This window comes from Chelonoidis abingdonii, chromosome 4 (assembly GCF_003597395.2).
Source record: "Chelonoidis abingdonii isolate Lonesome George chromosome 4, CheloAbing_2.0, whole genome shotgun sequence".
In the NCBI taxonomy this organism is placed as follows: Eukaryota; Metazoa; Chordata; order Testudines; family Testudinidae; genus Chelonoidis; species Chelonoidis abingdonii.
In genome coordinates, this window is record NC_133772.1 from 21,720,223 (window position 1) to 21,738,362 (window position 18,140).

Genomic DNA, 18,140 nt, shown 5'->3' on the forward strand with positions numbered 1-18,140 from the left:
AATGAAAGTATTATCATTAAGTGCAATTAATTTTTGTCAAATGAAAAAAGGTTATCTTGGTCTCAGATCTATTTTATTCTTTGCATGCAAGAGGAAGTGACACACATATACATAATTCATCTCTGTCTCTCTGTCTGTTTTCTTGCAGATCATCATAGCATAGGCAAGACGCAAGCTGCTGGTATCTGACCCCGGGATTTATGCTGCTAATCTGATTACTGTATGATGGAAGTGTCCAGTTTGAAGGAGATGGAGGTGGCACTAGTCAGTTTCAACAACACTGATGAGATAATGGAAGATCCCTGTTATTCAAACGACTTCAGCACTGCTGCCCAATTACAGAAGGGGCACCCCAGCTGTGCCAGCCTCTTACCCCACTGGAGAATCCTCCTCAACAGTGAGAACACCAACGAGACCATTTTCTCCAAGTTCTCTGCTGAGTTCAGTGAGCACCTGATGGGGGAGCAGGAGGGCATGGACGAGGGTGAACAGAGAGTCATCATCAACATTGCTGGGCTGAGGTTTGAGACGCAGCTCAAAACCCTCGATCAGTTCCCGGAGACGCTACTCGGGGACCCGGAGAAGCGGATGCGCTACTTTGACTCCATGAGAAACGAGTATTTCTTTGACAGGAACAGGCCCAGTTTCGATGGGATCCTCTATTACTACCAGTCCGGTGGGAAAATCCGGCGCCCAGCCAATGTCCCCATAGACATCTTTGCCGATGAAATCATCTTCTATGAACTGGGCAATGAAGCCATGGACCAGTTCAGGGAAGATGAAGGTTTCATCAAGGACCCTGAGACTCTTCTGCCCACTAATGACTTTCACAGGCAGTTCTGGCTGCTGTTTGAGTACCCCGAAAGTTCCAGTGCGGCCAGGGGCGTGGCTTTGGTCTCAGTCTTGGTCATCGTTATTTCCATCATCATCTTCTGTGTGGAGACCTTGCCTGAGTTCAGGGAGGAACGGGAGTTCAAGGCCATCAAGGATGCCACTAACAACTTGACCAAAGCGAACCTGGCCCCGAGCACCTTCACGGACCCCTTCTTTGTCATAGAGACAGCCTGCATCATCTGGTTCTCGTTTGAGCTCTTCGTCAGATTCGTGGTCTGCCCCAGCAAGGCTGCGTTCTTCAGGAACATCATGAACATCATCGACATTGTGTCCATCATTCCCTACTTCGTGACACTCATTACTGAGCTGGTCCAGCAGAGCGAACAAAATGGGCAGCAGAATATGTCCCTGGCGATACTGAGGATCATCCGCCTGGTCCGGGTTTTCCGCATCTTCAAGCTCTCGCGGCATTCCAAAGGCCTGCAGATCCTGGGGCAGACCCTCAAGGCCAGCATGAGAGAGCTGGGCTTGCTCATCTTCTTCCTCTTCATTGGAGTCATCCTCTTCTCCAGCGCCATCTACTTTGCAGAGGTGGACGAGCCACAGTCTCATTTCTCTAGCATCCCTGATGGGTTCTGGTGGGCCGTGGTCACCATGACAACTGTCGGCTACGGAGACATGTGCCCTACCACATTGGGTGGGAAGATAGTGGGGACCCTGTGTGCGATTGCGGGGGTATTAACCATCGCGCTCCCTGTCCCAGTCATCGTCTCCAACTTTAACTATTTCTACCACAGGGAGACAGAGAATGAGGAGAAGCAGATTCTACCCAGGGAAGTGGAGAAAATACTTACCAGTGTGGCTGCAGCCAATGGCAGCATGGAGTCCTTGAACAAAACCAATGGGGGTTCTGACCATGACAAGCCCAGGAAATGATGACAGATCATGGGCTTGAAGGGACTGCCTGGTATCAGAATGGATTTGATAAATGAATTGGGTGTAAACCATCAGCACTCTGTAATTTTTTTAAAAAACACAGTATGGTTTTTTGGGTTTTTTTGGTAGACATTTTGCAAGCCTCCAGTTTCCTGCGACTGTTCAAATAAACGTGGTCTTTTCTTATCTCTCCCCACCGACCTGTTTTATTGTCGCTTAGCATTGATGCTCGGCATTTCGCTCCTCTGCTTGGAAATTGAAACTTGTTTCCTAACATGAGCATGTGGTAGATAGTAAAGCTAATACTGATCTCTTTTTGGCTGTAGATCTCAAAGCACTTCTCCAATGAGCTCAGCTTCCTCATTGCCAATTTACAGACAGGGAAACTAAGGCCAGAGAGGCAAAGTGACTTCCCCATGGTCACCCAGCAGGGCAGTGGTAGGAACAAAAAAACAACTCTCCTGAGCCCCAGTCCAGTGCATGATCCACTAGCCCATGCTGCTGGAAAAAGCAGCTGTGACCATAACAGGTTCAGCCTTAAGTGAATGGATTCTCAAAGCACAAGGGAACCTGATTCTTCAGTACCTCACACCTTCGGGCTCACTCTCCACTGGCTTGTAAGTTTTGTTATTGTTCACAGCTGTGCAAAGTGGGTATAAAGAAGAGTGCTGTGATGGGGCACAAAGGCCCCACGCTGGTCAGGAGAGTCTAAATGAGGACTTGTGGCCCCATCTGCCTCCTTCTACCCTACTACATCTGCAGCAAATGTCAAGTGCAGAGAGAGGCGTTAAAAGGAGAAGGCACAGCTCAGTCTGAGAATGACCAAGAAGCAGAGCAGAGTTCAGCTCAGCTCCGCTTCTTCCTTGGTGAGGGATGTCTGGTTTCAGCCACCAGTCAGACAGAGCTTGCTGTCTGGACAAGCCCTCCTGGTGGATGGGACAACTGGGCCCAGGAAAATTGACTAATCAGGCTGACTGCCCTGAGTATAGGGGTGGCGCCCAGCTGAAGACTCATTGGACAACCCTAGTTTTGAGTTTGTAGCTTTCCTTTTTGTTTGGACTTTAATATTCCGGAAGGGTTGGGACTCAGGTGCTCTTTAGCCAGAGGGCTAAAGCACCACTGCATTGGACCTGTGAGAGGTGGCAACTGATTTTAGGAGACCCTGTAACAAAGTGAGGAGTACCCTGTCAGGCCACAAGGGGGCACCATGGAGGAGGGTTGTTCACTGGTTAGAGCACTAGTTTGGGACTTGGGAGACTTGGATTCAGTTCCCTTATCTGCCACAGACTGCCTGTGTGGCCTCGGGTGAGTCATTTAGTCTCTGTGCCTCAGTTCCCCATCTGTACAATGGCACTGCCCAGCCTCACAGGGGTTTTATGAGGATAAATACATTAAAAGATTGTGAGGTTCTCCGATGCTACAGTGTTGAGAGCCATGTAAGTACCCAGGATAGAAAAATTTAGAATCCTAAAAATGTCAGCCTGGAAGGGACCTCAAGAGGTCATCTACTCCAGCCCCCTGTGCTGAGGCAGGGCCAAATAAACCTAGAGCACCCCTGACAGGTGTTTGTCTAACCTGTGCTTAAAAACCCTCAGTAATGAGTATTCCACAACTTCTGTTGGAAGCTTATTCCAAAGCTTAACTACTTTTGTAGTTACAAAGTTTGACACAACTGTTTTCCATCAGAAAATATAGTTTAGTTGAAATAGAAATGTTTTGCAGCAACATGTCAATTTTTACAACATTTTCGATGTGAGAAAATCTAAATGAACCATTTCAACTTTTGTTTCATTTCAATAATTTAAAACAATAAGATTAAATGTTTTGACATTTCAGTTAGTTTTGTTTTGACTTTTATATTATATCAAAATATTAATTGCAATAGATATCATGTTTAATAGTATATATAACTGCATTTTTATATTACAGTGTTTCAACATTATAGAAATGAAACTTTTTGATGATTCCACATTAGAATTTCTGTTCTGAGGTAAATTGCAAAATTTTGACTTTTTGTTCCAATTTGGAAAACAAATGGATTGGTTCACAAGCAACTGGCCTCATTGGTGGTTCTGGAAACATTTCTATTGACTTTGGGGTTTTACAGATCTTTTTTTAACAACGTTTAAAATATGGGCTAAGTAGAAGTTGACTGTAACACTTTAGGGCCTGATCCAACCCCCTGGAAATCAAGGGGAACCTTTTGACTGAGTTTTAGCTCAGGCCAATGAGATGGGTACTCAGCACCAGTCAGAGCCAGTGCTCAGTATGTTAGGTGCAGGTTGGTTGCTGAGTATGCTGGCAAGTTATTATTTACCGTTGTGCCTAGAAGCCCCAGTCATGTCCCAGGACTCCATTATGCAAGGTGCTGTATGGGCACAGAGCCTAAAGGCAGTCTCTGCCCCAAAGAGCTTACAATCTAAGTTGAATTCTGCCATGGTGCTATGTTATTTCTTGCTGCTTTCCCCTTTCCCCATTTCTGTATTCCCAGTTCTCCTTTTATCTTCCATTCATTTTTCTTTTACTTCCTTTCTTTGTCCTTCACCCCCTTTATTATTTTGTAGTCACCCTCTGTGTGTCTCTCTCACTCACTCTCCATCTCTCTTTTCTTCAAGGCCTCCTCTTGGACTCCTCCATCTCTTCATTGCTTCTGAACTCTGGACCACATCCTCCACACAGCAGATCTGTGACCAGTGCAGAATCTGAGACAATGGAAGGGGAAAGGTAGCTCTAAGCTCCCGTTACCCTCAGCCAAATCAGAAGCCCGTGAGCTGCTCTAAGTTACTCTTGTGAGGAACAGAGTGGAGTAAATAATTTGTTTTGTAGGCTCAGAAGCTGAACTGAAAAAACGGTTTGGTTCAAACTGAAATGGAACATTTTTTTCAGTTTTTTATTTGGGGTTGTTTTTAGGTGTTTTTCCACCCTTTAAAAAACAGCAACAACAACTATATTTTTAGCCAGAACCCTTTTTTAAAATGAAAAGTTTAAATATTTCCTTTCAAAATGTCCGAAATGAAATGTTTCTAAATGAATCAGTAAGGCTACCACCTCTGAGGTACAAATCCCAGGACATCCAGGATGGTCCTGAGCCCATAAAAGAGGACAGCTGGCAGTGTGCCCTGAGTACCCTTACACATCTCCCAGGGCAGCCACCTCAAAAGAGGAACAATAGGTGCGACCCTAAGAATTGGACCTCAGGGAATTATTCCCGCTTTACCCCAGGGGGAGTGAGACAGGAATCAGGGCCGATGGTGTGACTCCTGATGTAAACTGGGATGAATAAGAGCAGTGGGGCCTGCTGATTCCAGTGGGTGTATGTGTGGTTGTGGGGGAGCGGCTCCTCTTGCTCCAGAATTAATGCTCCAATGTAATTCTGTTGTTTTTAGTGTTAAAGCATAAGGAAGCGATGCTGGTGCGAGCCTGGTGAATCAGAGATGTGACAGATCTATTAGAGGGCACATTAGCTAGCTAGTTAAATTCAAACACTGCAGCTCTTGTGTGAAGATCAGTTTGACAGACATAACTGGTCCATGTTAAGGTGTGTCATGTGGCTGGCATGATTGTTGCTGTTTCTGGGCCAGAGAGGGAGGGATGTTTTAGGTGAAAATTCAGCAAACAGGCAGGCACAAAACAGGAATTTCTCAGCATACATTGCGTCCGGCCCCTGGGAAAGCATGCATGGTAGGAAAAGGTGCAAGCTTTCTTCTTTAGCACTACCACCTACTGCCGGCAGTGGCTAGAATTGCACTCTCTGTTCTCCCGTGAGAACAGGGTGTACTCCCAAGAGTGCAAGCCTCCGCAAGGAGTGGGGAAGGAAGAAAGCTAGGCTAGGCTAGGGCAGAGCTGGCCATCTGCAGAAGGAAGCACACACTGCACCACCTTCGGGGCTGGTGTAGAGTCCCCACTTCCCTGCCTTGCAGAGGGTAAATGCTTCACAAATACGTATCTGGGGAGGTGAGTAAATAGCACGAGCCCCATTGCCCCAGTGGGGTCACAAAAGCACAGATGGAGTTACACAGTGAGTGATTAGAATCCAGGGGGTGAAATCCTGGACCCTGGAAGTCAGCAGGAGTTTTGATGTTGATCTCAGTAGAGCCAATATTTCACCTAGTATCTCCCGGCTCCCAGGCCCAGCCCCACAAAAGGACTTACATGCCAAACTTCCTGACAAGGGTGGGGCTTAGGACATACCCCTTTCCTCAGCATCTCCCATTGGATAGCTGAGATAACTCCACGGATAGCATCCTGGCATGTGTGGATCCCATTCGTAGGCGCCTGTCTCTCCTCATGTGTTGTATAGGAATCCTGGGTCGCTAGCTCAGGATTTGTGGATTCCACTGGGTGGCTAGGCACCTAAAAGCCAGACCTTGCATCTCCTTAGTCCCTTTGTGGATTACCCGTCCCCACCTCCATCCAGAGCTTTCTTCAACATGAGCCTCTTCCTTTTCCAAGATGTAGCTAATAACCATTGCTACTCTGAATGCACCTCTTCTGAGAGTCAATCAGTACAGCTGGTTTCAAAGAACGCTTCCTTATTTCCAAGAATCCGTTTTGACCTGGGGGTCTGGGAAGCCCCAGTGAAAATCAGGAGAGGTTCAACAGGCAGCCCTGTGAAATGTCAGCATGTGACACTCTCACTAAAGGCTTATGTTCCCTGGAAATTTTTACCTCCATTTTATTGATTGCCAGTCTGGATACTCTGCAGAAGTTTGTTTCAGGTGATACATATTTGTGGTTTACCTGGCCTGGGTTGATCCCTAGGGTAAAGAACACAGTTTGTTTGTAGCCCTGATCAAATGTGTGCAAATTATCCACAACTGGTCTTCACAGATGTGTTAGATGTCCTGAGTTAACTGGCAATTGGTTAATTTATGCTAAAAACTCTAGCATCCCTCAGCGTTTCCTCAGGAAAAATCAATTGCCAAGGACATTGTTCACCAGGGACTGTTCTAAAGCCCAAGGCAGAGACCCTTCATTACCTCTGTTAGCATATAATGGAGGAGAGAAAAAAACAAAACCTGGAGAAAGAAAGAGCCCCAAGAAAACAAGTAACCCTTTCTTTATTGTGTAGCACTCTAAGCCGGTCATTTCTGCAGATGGATCACCAGTGGCATGTATGCAGCTGCGCACATCTGCACCAGATCTGGGTCTTGTCTGGAGTATAAATCTATCCAGATATCAGGTGGGTCTGTGGCAGGTATACACTCTGCAGCCTATGCAGAGAGGACTCCACTAATGCTTCTCTGTTCGGCTCCAGGAACTGGAAAGGTGGGTATAAAATTTAGGAGCCCGACCTGTGGTGAATAAAGTGGGGGTACTCTGGCATGGCATTCTGATTATGCAGAAGGTAATTAAATGGGTGAGCAGAGAACAGTTGCTCCTGTCAGAGGTGTCCTCTTAGTTCCCCAGGTGCTAACAAAACAACAAACCTTTTGCTGAGGAAATGTGTTTCCTCCAATCTAGCGGCCTGGCATTGTAGTTGTCCTGCACAGTGCTGTTCCTGTCTGATCTCATGACAAAGGGCACGGGATGTTTTGCTGTGCTGCTGCTTATAGATGTCACCGTGGCTGTTTCATGTTCCAAGCAGCCAACTCAAGGGTGAAAAGAGACGGATACCTTCTGCCTGTCTAATGCCCAGTGACAAAGTGAACGATGAGTGATGGGATGAGAGAAGCAAGCGCCTTTATGGGTGATTCTAGCAAGTCTGCAGTAGCATTGTAGGATAAGAGGCCAAAGGCCTATTGGCTTTAATTACCCAAGAAGTGCAATAAACTCTCCTAAAATGCACTGCCTGGAGTATCTCACTGGGATGATGGACTGGGAGTTACTTAGAAATTGAACAAGGATGTTTAGGGCTTGATCAGTTGTGGTGCTCAGTAGGGGGTGCAAGACCATACTGCCGGGGAAGCAATGGGTGAGGTCATAGGCTAAATACCAAGGCTGGGGTTGCCTCCAAGAGCTCAGCACAGCAGGGACATGTTAGGTGGTGAGCACTCTTTAACATCTGGCTCCACTGTGGGTGCTGATCACGTGAAAATCTGTGCCCAGGTGCAATGTCTGCACTGAGGGATAACAAATCAGCACTTACTCCCCTATGCTCCTGGGGAGAAAAGGGGTGGGGTGTGGGTGTGGCTAGGGAAAAAAGGATGGGTGTGGGTGTGGCTGGGGAGAAGAGGGGTGGGTGAGGGTGTGGCCAGGGAGAAAGGGGGTGGGGTATGGGTGTGGCCATGGGGAAAAGGGGTGCAGTATGGGTGTGGCTAGGGAGAAAAGGGGTGGGGTGGGAGGATGGCTAGGAAAGGATTAAGCAGAGTCCTCATCCCGCTAATGAGAGCTCTGTGCTCCCTTTCAGCCTCACTCTTATGGCAGCTGGGTCTCAGCGTCTATAGATGAAGATTCAGGGAGGCCCTGCACTCCAAGTCCTCCTCATCCCTGCTTACCTCATGTTGATACCCTCTGCACCAGGCAGCTTCAGTCCCTTTCTGGGCTTTGCAGCCAGGGGTAGGGCATCCCTGACAGCCACTCGGGATGTTCCAGCCCTTTTTCCTTCTGCTTCCCAACCAAGGATGAAAATACAAAGGTGAGAGGTACAGTTTAGCCCCCGTGACAGTGCAGGGGAATGCGCAAGAACCAGTCTCCTCTTTTGAGCAGGGATCAGGCTCTAGCCTCTCACCACAGGGCCCCCATTACCAAACTAACTGAACACCTCATAGTCCTTAAAGTATTTATCCTCATTGGGCAGTGCTGTTATCCCCATTTTACAGATGGGGGACTGAGACACAGAGAGACCAAGGGCCAGATTGCTAAAGGAATTTAGTTGCCTACCTCCCACTGATTTCAATGGGAGTTAGGTGCCTAAAGACCTTTAAAAATCTGGCCCCAAGTGACTTACCCAGCCTCCTGCAGGAAAGCTTGTGGTAGAGCAAGAAATTGAAGCCAGGTATCCTATGTCCCCGCCTATTGCCTGAACTGCTGGGCAGTCCTTCCTGACCTCGCATTCCAGGTAAATACGGCACCCGGAACCCCACTATCTGCACTGGCCAATTTCGCTCCCAAGGTCTGAATTCCTGATTGGAGAATTCCTTGACACTGACTCCTGGCTGACTCCCTGAATAACCTGATTTATAACTTGAGCCAGATCAAGCTGGCAGTGGCACGCAGACTGTTGGGGCAGCGTGTGAGCATGTTAGCTTACATCCGGGACTGTAGCCACCACTTGTTCTTGCCCTCTGAATCTTCACGCTCTAAACAATAGTGAAAGGCGCTAGGGGAAAATAAGGGGATGGTGCAGGGAACTGGTACTGGGCTCTGGACCCTTCACCTCTGGTTATTACTGGATGCCTATTGAACAAAGTGGCATCTGGTGCTGGTGCAAAACCAATGTTTCCAGTCATACACCAACCATTCCCCTTTAGCTCTGATGTTGGAGTGAGAAGGAGGTCTGACCAGACTGTGTTGCAGTTCAGCAGTCTCCAGCTGGCATCCAGCCACTTAACGATATTGCTAGCCAGTGTAAATTAGAGCAGACACTAGGCTGCTCTAAACTATTCTGGAATAGGGTTGACACAGAAGAGGCCATGAGGATGGCTCTCCCCACAAACATCTTGCATCCAGCAAGATCTCAGTGGAGGAAAGCAATTCCTCGGTGATGTTTAGGGGGGATTTGGGGAAGTATCTATACTTTTGGACACTTCCCCATTATTCAGTATGAGCTCTTGGCTTTTCATTTGCACCCAGAGCTAAAGAGAAGAAGCAACAAAGAGTTGGGGGCCGGGAGCACCACCAACTGACAGCTGCTATAAACAATGTTTCGCACCAGGGAGAAATGATCTTGCAGAACAAACCAGCCAGGTGCCCCCTCTGTAAGATGAAACTAACTTACCCCACTGCACTACTTTATTAAATAAGTGAGGACCACTCATGCCCATAACAATAATGGATGGAGCTGTTTGAACATGGTCTCAAATGCGGCATTGGTTCTGCAGTGAGGTTGGGCCTGTTCAGAAACACTTTGGTCACTGTGGCAGATGAAGGGCTCAGGAAAGGACTCTTCAGGAATATCTGTCTTTGTCCTGGTGTGCTACTTACTATTTTTAAACTGAGCTGCCTCGTGGTTATCATTGTTGAATGGTGATGGATAGCCACACAGAAATCTCCCTTCCTGCTGAATCAGACAAAGGGCAAATTCCCCGGGAGACGTCTCAAAGGCGAGTTCTCCTGGAGGAAACATAAGAGGCTTATTTCTCCTTTCAGCCTCCCTACGTGCTGGTGGATCTCCAGCTACTCCTGATTTACACCAGAGTGAGTGAGCAAGCGGGGAATTAGTCCCAATGCCATTACGCTTGATTTACATTAGGATGAATGAGGGGGAATCAGGCTCTTTTTAATAAGTATATGACATCAGTCCCCAATCAGGTCTTAATTAACACCCATTGTACGCATCTTTTCTCTTCTACATGTGGCTCAATCTTACAAGACCATATGGTCTGATTCAGAGCCCAATGAAATCAATAGAAAGACACGTAGACCCAGATCCACAAAGGTGCTTAGATGTCTAAATCCCAGTTTTGGCTCCACTGTGATCCACAAACTGCTAAAACTCACTGGGCACCTAAGTTTTCAGGGTGACAGTTCCTTTAGTGCCTACGTTTCTGCCTCAGGGCATGTCCACTGCTGCTTCCCTTTAGATGGGTCCTAAACCCGCACCCATCCGCAGCCTAAAAAGTCTTTCAAAGTTTTTCAAATCCACACAGTAAAACACTTTCATCTAGCGGCAAACAAATCTAGGCAAGTGGTAAACCCCTTGGTTGGCTTTGTCTTATTCAAGCAATTTAGCAGGCACATTGCATAAAGTTTGCAGTTTATTGGCTGATTTCAATTGAAATGGCTGCATAAAGTGAATTACAACAAGCCGCAAACCACTAAAGACTCACAGCTGGCCTTAGAAAACAGGGAAGATTTTGATTGTAAGCACTTAGAGCAGAGGCTTTCTGCTTGTTTGGTGTTTGTCGAGCACCTGGCACAATGGGGTCCTGGTCCACCACAGGGACTCCTAGATGCTACCACAGTACAAATAATACTGATAGCCAGGCTCTCAAAATAGTAAAGCCATAGAAGGTGTTTGATTCACTCCAGGATAGATATCCTCCAACCTATGGGCTTCTTAACTGCAGCAGTGAAAACTGTGTAGAAAGCAGATGTGGAGACCCTTATTTGAGCAACTTAACAGTTCCTCCAGACGTGGCCAGTTATCTCATTCAAGGAAACACAGGCCCAAGTTCAGAATCTCATTAGCAGAATTGGTGCGATGAGAGAGGGAGATGGATGATTTATCATCTGCCGAGATATGATTGCTGGCCTGGATGAACTAAAAACTCTGACCTCCAAAGCACACAGCATAAATAACAGGGGCATGGGACCATGAATGAAGCCCTGAAGCAAACACCATCAATCCTTCAGTGAGCAATGCCAACAAAACCAAATTGAGTCTACTGAGGATAATGAGGATGGAGACAAGAGACAGCAGCCCTGGAAACTCCTGTAAAAAGATGCCCATGCCACCCCCAACCAAGGCCAACGGCATCAAATGTACTTGGCAAGAAGAAGAGGCTGCAGGAGGTGGCAACCAGCTGCAGCTCCCCATTTGGTTGATGTGATCTGTCTCTCTCCACGCAATTGTCTGAACCTGACTGACCTTGGCTGATGCAGCTATTATGCAGACACAGGGACTGGCACTGACTAAACCGCTCGCAATCCCATTTGATCCTGTTCCAGAGTTGGCTGGCTCCCATGCGGCTTGCTGGGAGATTCACAGGGCTGCACGACACGAGAGAAGAAAACTCTACCAGATATTCAACCAGCTATAATTGCAGCCGGGTGACAGTGTAACACAACAGACACAAGGGGCCAGATCCCCAGAATGTGGTGCAAATTGGTGTCAATCTCTTGATTTGGATGAAGCTCCAGTGATTTACACCTGCTAGGGATATGGCCCCACAGCTGCCGAAATCAGAGAATGGAAGAGACACTGAGGATTCCTTTTGTAGCTCATGTTCACTTCCACAGAGGCAGTGTGGTCTAGTGGGCAGAGCATTGGCTTGGGAGTCAGGAACCATAGGCCTATTCCAGACTCTGCCACTGACTGCTTGGATGAGTTGACTCCCCGCTCTGTGCCTCATTTTCCCCCTCTCCCCCCACACACCATAACACAGGGCAATGATACTGTCTCACGCTGAGAAACCACATTGTGATCTACTAGTGAAGCGGGTTCCAATAGGTGCAAGGCTGTAATGAATCACATCCAGCAGTGCGAAATATCTACTCCACGGAGTATAGCCACTGTAAGAGGCATCCCAGGAGTGCAATGAGCTAGTAAACTAATTATAGGAAGACAGTTCTGCTGTTGGGTAGGGGCAGATTCCCCAGGGGGAGGGAAAGCTCAGTGGTTTGAGCATTGGCCTGCTAAACCCAGGGTTGTGAGCTCAGTCCTTGAGGGGGCCATTTTTAGGGATCGGGGCAAAAATCTGTCTGGGGATTGGTCCTGCTTTGAGCAGGGGGTGGGACTAGATGACCTCCTGAAGTCCCTTCCAACCCTGACATTCTATGAAAATATATGGGCCAGGTCCTTGGCTGGTGTAAACTGGTATAGATCCACTGCAACCAATGGAGTTATGGTGATTTACACCACTTGAGGATCTGGCCCCATAAGTTCACCTAAGAGAAATAGACCCAGATTGTTAATGAGAGGTAGATCATCACACTCTGAGGGTTTGTCTCAGAACTGAGCTGGGAAGTTCAGTTAGCAACCTAAGCTTTCTCTCCCTCCATGGCTATGTGCTGGCAGGTGGGGCTAGGGGCTTAGCACAGTTCCTAGGTGTCCCCACCAACTGAACCACTCCTGCAGCTGACATTGATTCAGAGCTTTGTTGACAACCTCAGTAGAGAGGCCAAAGATCAAATGGGCTACAGAGACTGCAGTGTGTGTGCCCATTGCTGGAGAGAGGTCCCTCACTTCAGTCAGTGTTGAAGTACATTGGCAGGAGGGTGCATGAGAAGGAAATACTTTTTTAAAACAATGTGTTGTTTGGCTTGTGGAACTCACTGCCACAAGGTAGCAGGGAGGCCAAGAGCTTCATCGGCTTGGAAAAGGATTGGATATTTAGATCTGAATACTTATATGGCTAATACTTATATGTTGGTATTTAGGTGGATGATAAGAATATTCAGAGTTAGGAGAGTAAGATTAAAAAACACAAGAGGTTTGGAAGGGCTATAAACCCTTCTGCTTCAATGGGGATCAGGAGGAAACTTTCCCTGGGGTAAGTTAGCCCAGCACTGTCTAACGAAGGGTTCCTGGAATCTTCCCCTGAAGTAGCAGGTGCTGGCTCCTATTGGAGAGAGGATCCTCATGGGCTAGATGGACCCTGGTCTAATCTTGATAGTCCCCATGTTCATACTGATCTGGCACTGCTAGTACTTGCCCTATGGTTAAACGTAAGGCCGCCAGTCAGTGATCACCTGGTACTTTCCACTGCCACTGAATTCAAATGGTCACCTGGCCACAAAGGCATATGAAGGTGGGAGCATGTGAGATGCTATGTAACCATCCTGCCTCTGTAGCATCCTATTTCCAAGATACAGTTATGCAACTGCTGTGCAGCCTGGAACCAATCATGCAGGATAAGGTGCACGATGATGCTGGATACTGTGGGTGCATGATGAAAAGCATGAGGGCTCCCCACACCCCCTTCCCTGAGAGTATCTAGCTGCCCTTCCTGGTGAGCATGATATAGCTTTCAGAAAACATTCACTGCTGGCTAATGAAGCCGCATAATTACATCATCAGCCAGGTTCCTAATAGGCATTTGAGAAGGGCAGTGGGGATTTTATCCTGTTGCCTTCGGAGAGATTGCAAAAGACTAAAAAAAATCTGCATTTAAGGGACAAAGAGAGCTCAGGGCAACCAACACGCCTGGCAGGATATGTTAACCACCAGCGAAATCAATGGGCATTTGAGGACATGCAAGGCTCCCCCTCCTTCGCTTCTTGTGTACAAGGAGGGGCTGTCATGGGTGAATCTCGCAGCTTTGGCTGGCATCTAGTGGGGAGTCTTAGTAATGATCAATTACTGACATTTCAAACTCTCTGTATCGTTTATTTTTAAACATTCTCTAATAAACTCTCAAATTTGTCTTATGAAGTAAGCAGAGCAGGCTGGGAACTGTTCTATATCAATAATGGGCCAGATCCTCAGCTGGTGTAAATCAGTGCAGCCCTGTTGATTTCAGTGTGGACACTGGTTCACACTAGCTGTGCTGGTCCTGCATTCTCTACCAGTTTAGGTTTACACATGATTCTGATTTACTTTGTTTCTGTTGCGTGGGTATAAGTATGTGTGGCTGAGTAGTTTTGGAGGAACTTGTCAGCCTGGGATGCGGTAGATGTTCCCAGCTGCAATGGGAAAGCTTGAAAGATCTCCAACAGCTATGTGACTATAAATGAAGCACACACAGCTCGAAATACTCAAGGAGGATGTCAGAATCCCCATTGGTGTTGCCAAACACCTTCCTGTAGGTGTAGAGAAGGATTGGTCGACCTGGAGATGTTTAAATCGCCTCCAGCCAAGAACTGGCAGGTCAAGAGTCCACATGCAGAAATGGGGCTATTCCAAACACATGTGATTATGGTGAAACACAAACCATGCAATATCTGCTGGTCTGTCAGCTCCTGGAGGAACCATGCACCATGGAAGATTTTGCCAGGGCTACAGACCTTCTGGGCCCTATCATGTACCCAACACTGGAAAAAATTATGATTGTGATGGAAGGACATAGAATCATAGAAATATCAGGGTTGGAAGGGACCTCAGGAAGTCATCTAGTCCAAACCCCTGCTCAGAGCAGGACCAATCCCCAACTAAACCATCCCAGCCAGGGCTTTTTTGAACCAGGCCTTAAAAACCTCTAAGGAAGGAGATTCCACTACATGAGAAGAAGAAGCCTATGATGTAATAAATGGGTGACACACAGGCATGCTGGGAAGAACCTGGATTTATCTCCCGAACCCAGTCACCTCCTATGGATCAGAGTTACAAAGGGTTGATAATGCCCATGGTCCATAATGGTGATCAGTATTCACTGACTCCAGTAGCCGCTAACACATCTTCTCAACAGCACCAGCTGACAGCCTTGCTACAGTGAAATGTGCAAAGCTACAGCCAAATCCCAGTGACAGCAAACTGCAGGTAGCAACTGGGAGACAGATAGTATATCTGGGAGCCATATGGGAGTGATTGCGCCACAATGTGATGGCAGAGAGATTGGAACACAGAGGTGCTTGCTGCTCCAGCATCTGAAATAGGGCAGAGTGGGACTGATTCCCACAAATGACCACCACAGTCAAAACCACATCTCATCAAAACCAAACAAACATGATAAGGAACAATGGTGATTAGACCAAAGGAACTGAGCATTGGGATTCTAGAATTCTGTCCCTGACTCTGCATGGCCTTGATGCAGTCACCTCGCCGCTCCGTGCCTCAGTTTCCCCACTGTGTAAAATGTGAATGACAGCGTTGACTCTCCTTTGTAAAGTGCTTTGATAGCTGCATGGTTAGGAATGGACAATACCAGGCACAGGGGATTGGACCCCATGCATAATATGTAGCCTCCTTCTATTTGGTTTGGACATATATAAGATGACTTGTTTTTGTTTTTGTTTTTTACTCTTATTAGCATGGCCAAGCCCAAGCATTCAAAAATCATCATTCAAGCTCCTGAAAAAAATCTTGAGATTAAAAAAAACCAGAAAACCTCCTCACATCTGGGGACCTTTTGGTTTCTGTGCTTTAGGGTGCACTTGGGACATGGGTTCAAAGTTTTTCCCTGCAAGCAGGAGGGCTAGAAATAAACTTATTATTTTAATGAAAGCTGAGGGTTTCCTGGACCCACCTGACACCAGGAGCTGGTGCATTAAGAAGTATGCCAAATATTGCAAGATTCACCATTGCAAGACCTGCCCAGCGTGGCATGCCAAGAAACTCTCACTGAACTGCATTATAATACATCCGGAACCACCACCTTCTCAGACTCATTTTCTTGCCCTTGAAAGCATCACTGTTAGAAACAGAATAATTTAAGAGTTCCTGAAGGGCCTTACTTCATTGCAGCCTATGTGGGTATCACAGAACCTGTGAAGTGTGCTTGTGTGTGTTTGCACATCTGTGTGTGCACATCCATCATTGTCCACTGCATGGCATGTGCCAGGCCTGCCCGAGTGCTCATCGGTTTGTATTGCCTTGGCCTCCTGGTATCTGGAAGCCTGAAATGAGGACATAGGCAAAGATTTTCAAAATCTATTCGTGATTTGGAGGAGTCTTTTTTTTTTTTTTTTTTGGTGCTCACCTGGAGACTTGCTAAAGGGGCTGGATAATGCAGGAAGTGCTGAGCCAGGAAATCCAGCCCCTTTAAGGAGTCTCAAGTTGGGCTCCAAAAATCGAGTCACTCAAAGTCATTTTTGTAGTGACTGACTGCTGCTGAGAGCTGCTACCAGAACCCCTTCGTTGGTAGCTCCGGCGTTGAGGCCTGTGTCTGGGGATCTAGAAGATAGTCGGAGTTCATCCCCAGTGCTGTATGCTGGGGAGGTGATGATCAGTGTCCAGGCAAGGCATATGACACAGCTCAGTACGAAAGGAGAGGAAAGTAAGGAGGGGTGGTCACTATTTATGGGCATGCTACATTCTGGAGATTGATGACATGCACTCGTACTACCCAGTGCTGTGACGCCTGGCTGCCCAGGCCAGTTGGTCTGTTTGTTGTTCTGCTTCTCTGAGATGGCAGCAGTGAGTAATTGCTGTCCTTGAGTGAGTTGTCCGGCATCTCTGTTGCTCAAGTGCCCATTGAACACTGCGTGTGTGTGCCTTGAGGGATGATGGATGGAGGTCAGGGAAGAATGTCCGTGCATGGAAGGTTCCGAGAAAGGGGATTTAATGGGACTCATCAATAACTGAGCATGTGTGTGTGCCCATTGAGGCCAGGGTAACCACTTTTGTAAACTGACTTTATGGATGGTTATAAGGGAAGATGGATTTTCTCTTCAAGAAGAGTCTTACCTAGTGGTTAGACCATAGGGGTGGGACTCAAAAGGCCTGGCTTGGCCAAAGGCCTACTAGGTGACCTCAGGCAAGTCACTGCCCCTCTCGGTGCCTCAGTTTCCCTGTCCATAAAATGGGGATAATGATGCCAGCCTGGTTTGTACAGTGCTTTGGGATCTGCTGATGCCGAGCTCGGTATTATTATTTTCTAGCTCTAGCTATGAATCTTCTATAGTCAAGCACATAACCTCAGTGCTTATTTTGTAACATAACTGCAGTTTCCCTCGGCTGGTCGCTAGGTGGTGCTCCAAGACAAATAATGGCATTGCGAGTGCTTTGCTAACATTGATTCCCACAGAGGTGAAGGCCCAATTCACAGAGTTGAGATGAGAAATCTGATCCCATTCTGGGCGTTTGCTCTGGGTGCTCTGGCTTGGGCTAGTCTCCGGATCCTGACCTCCCCAATGCTCCATGCTGTGACAGGCCCATCGCAGGTGCTGGGAATGCAGCTCAGTACATGCACTAATACAACACAACCTGGCTTTTGAGTGGACTTTGACCCAGAGGAAAGGCTCAGTCCCACAAATTAGGGGTTAGCCCACAAATTAGGGGCTTCCCCTCCCTCCCCCCAATCGCTCTGCACCCCAGTCACTCATCTCCCTTCACACACACTTTGGAGTCCTTACACTTGGCCACCTCCGTCCAGGACCAGCGCTAGTGTTTTTAGCGCCCTAGGCCCACGGCCATTTCGCCGCCCCGCGCGCTGGTCTGCGGCTCCGGTGGAGCTGCCACAGCCGTGCCTGTGGGAGGTCCACCGGAGCCGCGGGAGCAGCGGACTGTCCGCAGTCACGACTGCGGCAGGTCCACTGGAGCCGCCTGCCGCCCCCTGCCGGCAAAAGGCCGCCCCCCAATAATCCTGGTGCCCTAGGCGTTTGGCTAGGCCGCCTAAATGGAAGCACCGGCCCTGCCTCCGTCCCTCCCCAGACAGCTCCCTCCCTTAGCTCCTGCCACTTCCCAATACTCCATTTTTCCGAGGGAGTTGCCAAGGCCATGGATCCCACAGAACACCCCCCAGGAGGAGAAGGTGATACACAGCATGCTAGGCAGAGGATATACACTGGGGCCAGCATGGGCTGGAGCAGAGCTCTGTTAATTTTCCCCATGAGCCTTCCTTTTTCCCACTCAAACAGAGCCTTTGTATGTCCCCTTGGCCACCCCCAGCTGCTCTTCTCTTCTTTCTTGTCCTGTTAACACATCTGCTGATCCATGAAAAGCCCTGCAG

The 18,140-nt window shown here is 47.8% G+C and overlaps 1 protein-coding gene across 1 annotated transcript; it reads left to right on the forward strand.

Moving 5' to 3' along the window:
- Nucleotides 1–222: 222 nt before the first annotated feature.
- KCNA10 (potassium voltage-gated channel subfamily A member 10) lies at nt 223–1,835 on the forward strand. Its single transcript, XM_032804875.2, has one exon. The coding sequence runs from the start codon at nt 223–225 to the stop codon at nt 1,768–1,770; it is 1,548 nt and encodes a 515-aa protein (XP_032660766.1). The 3' UTR covers nt 1,771–1,835.
- Nucleotides 1,836–18,140: the final 16,305 nt, after the last annotated feature.

Bases quoted from the DNA above. Each gene is read 5' to 3' on its own strand.
- KCNA10 (XM_032804875.2), top strand. From the start codon at position 223: ATGATGGAAGTGTCCAGTTTGAAGGAGATGGAGGTGGCACTAGTCAGT.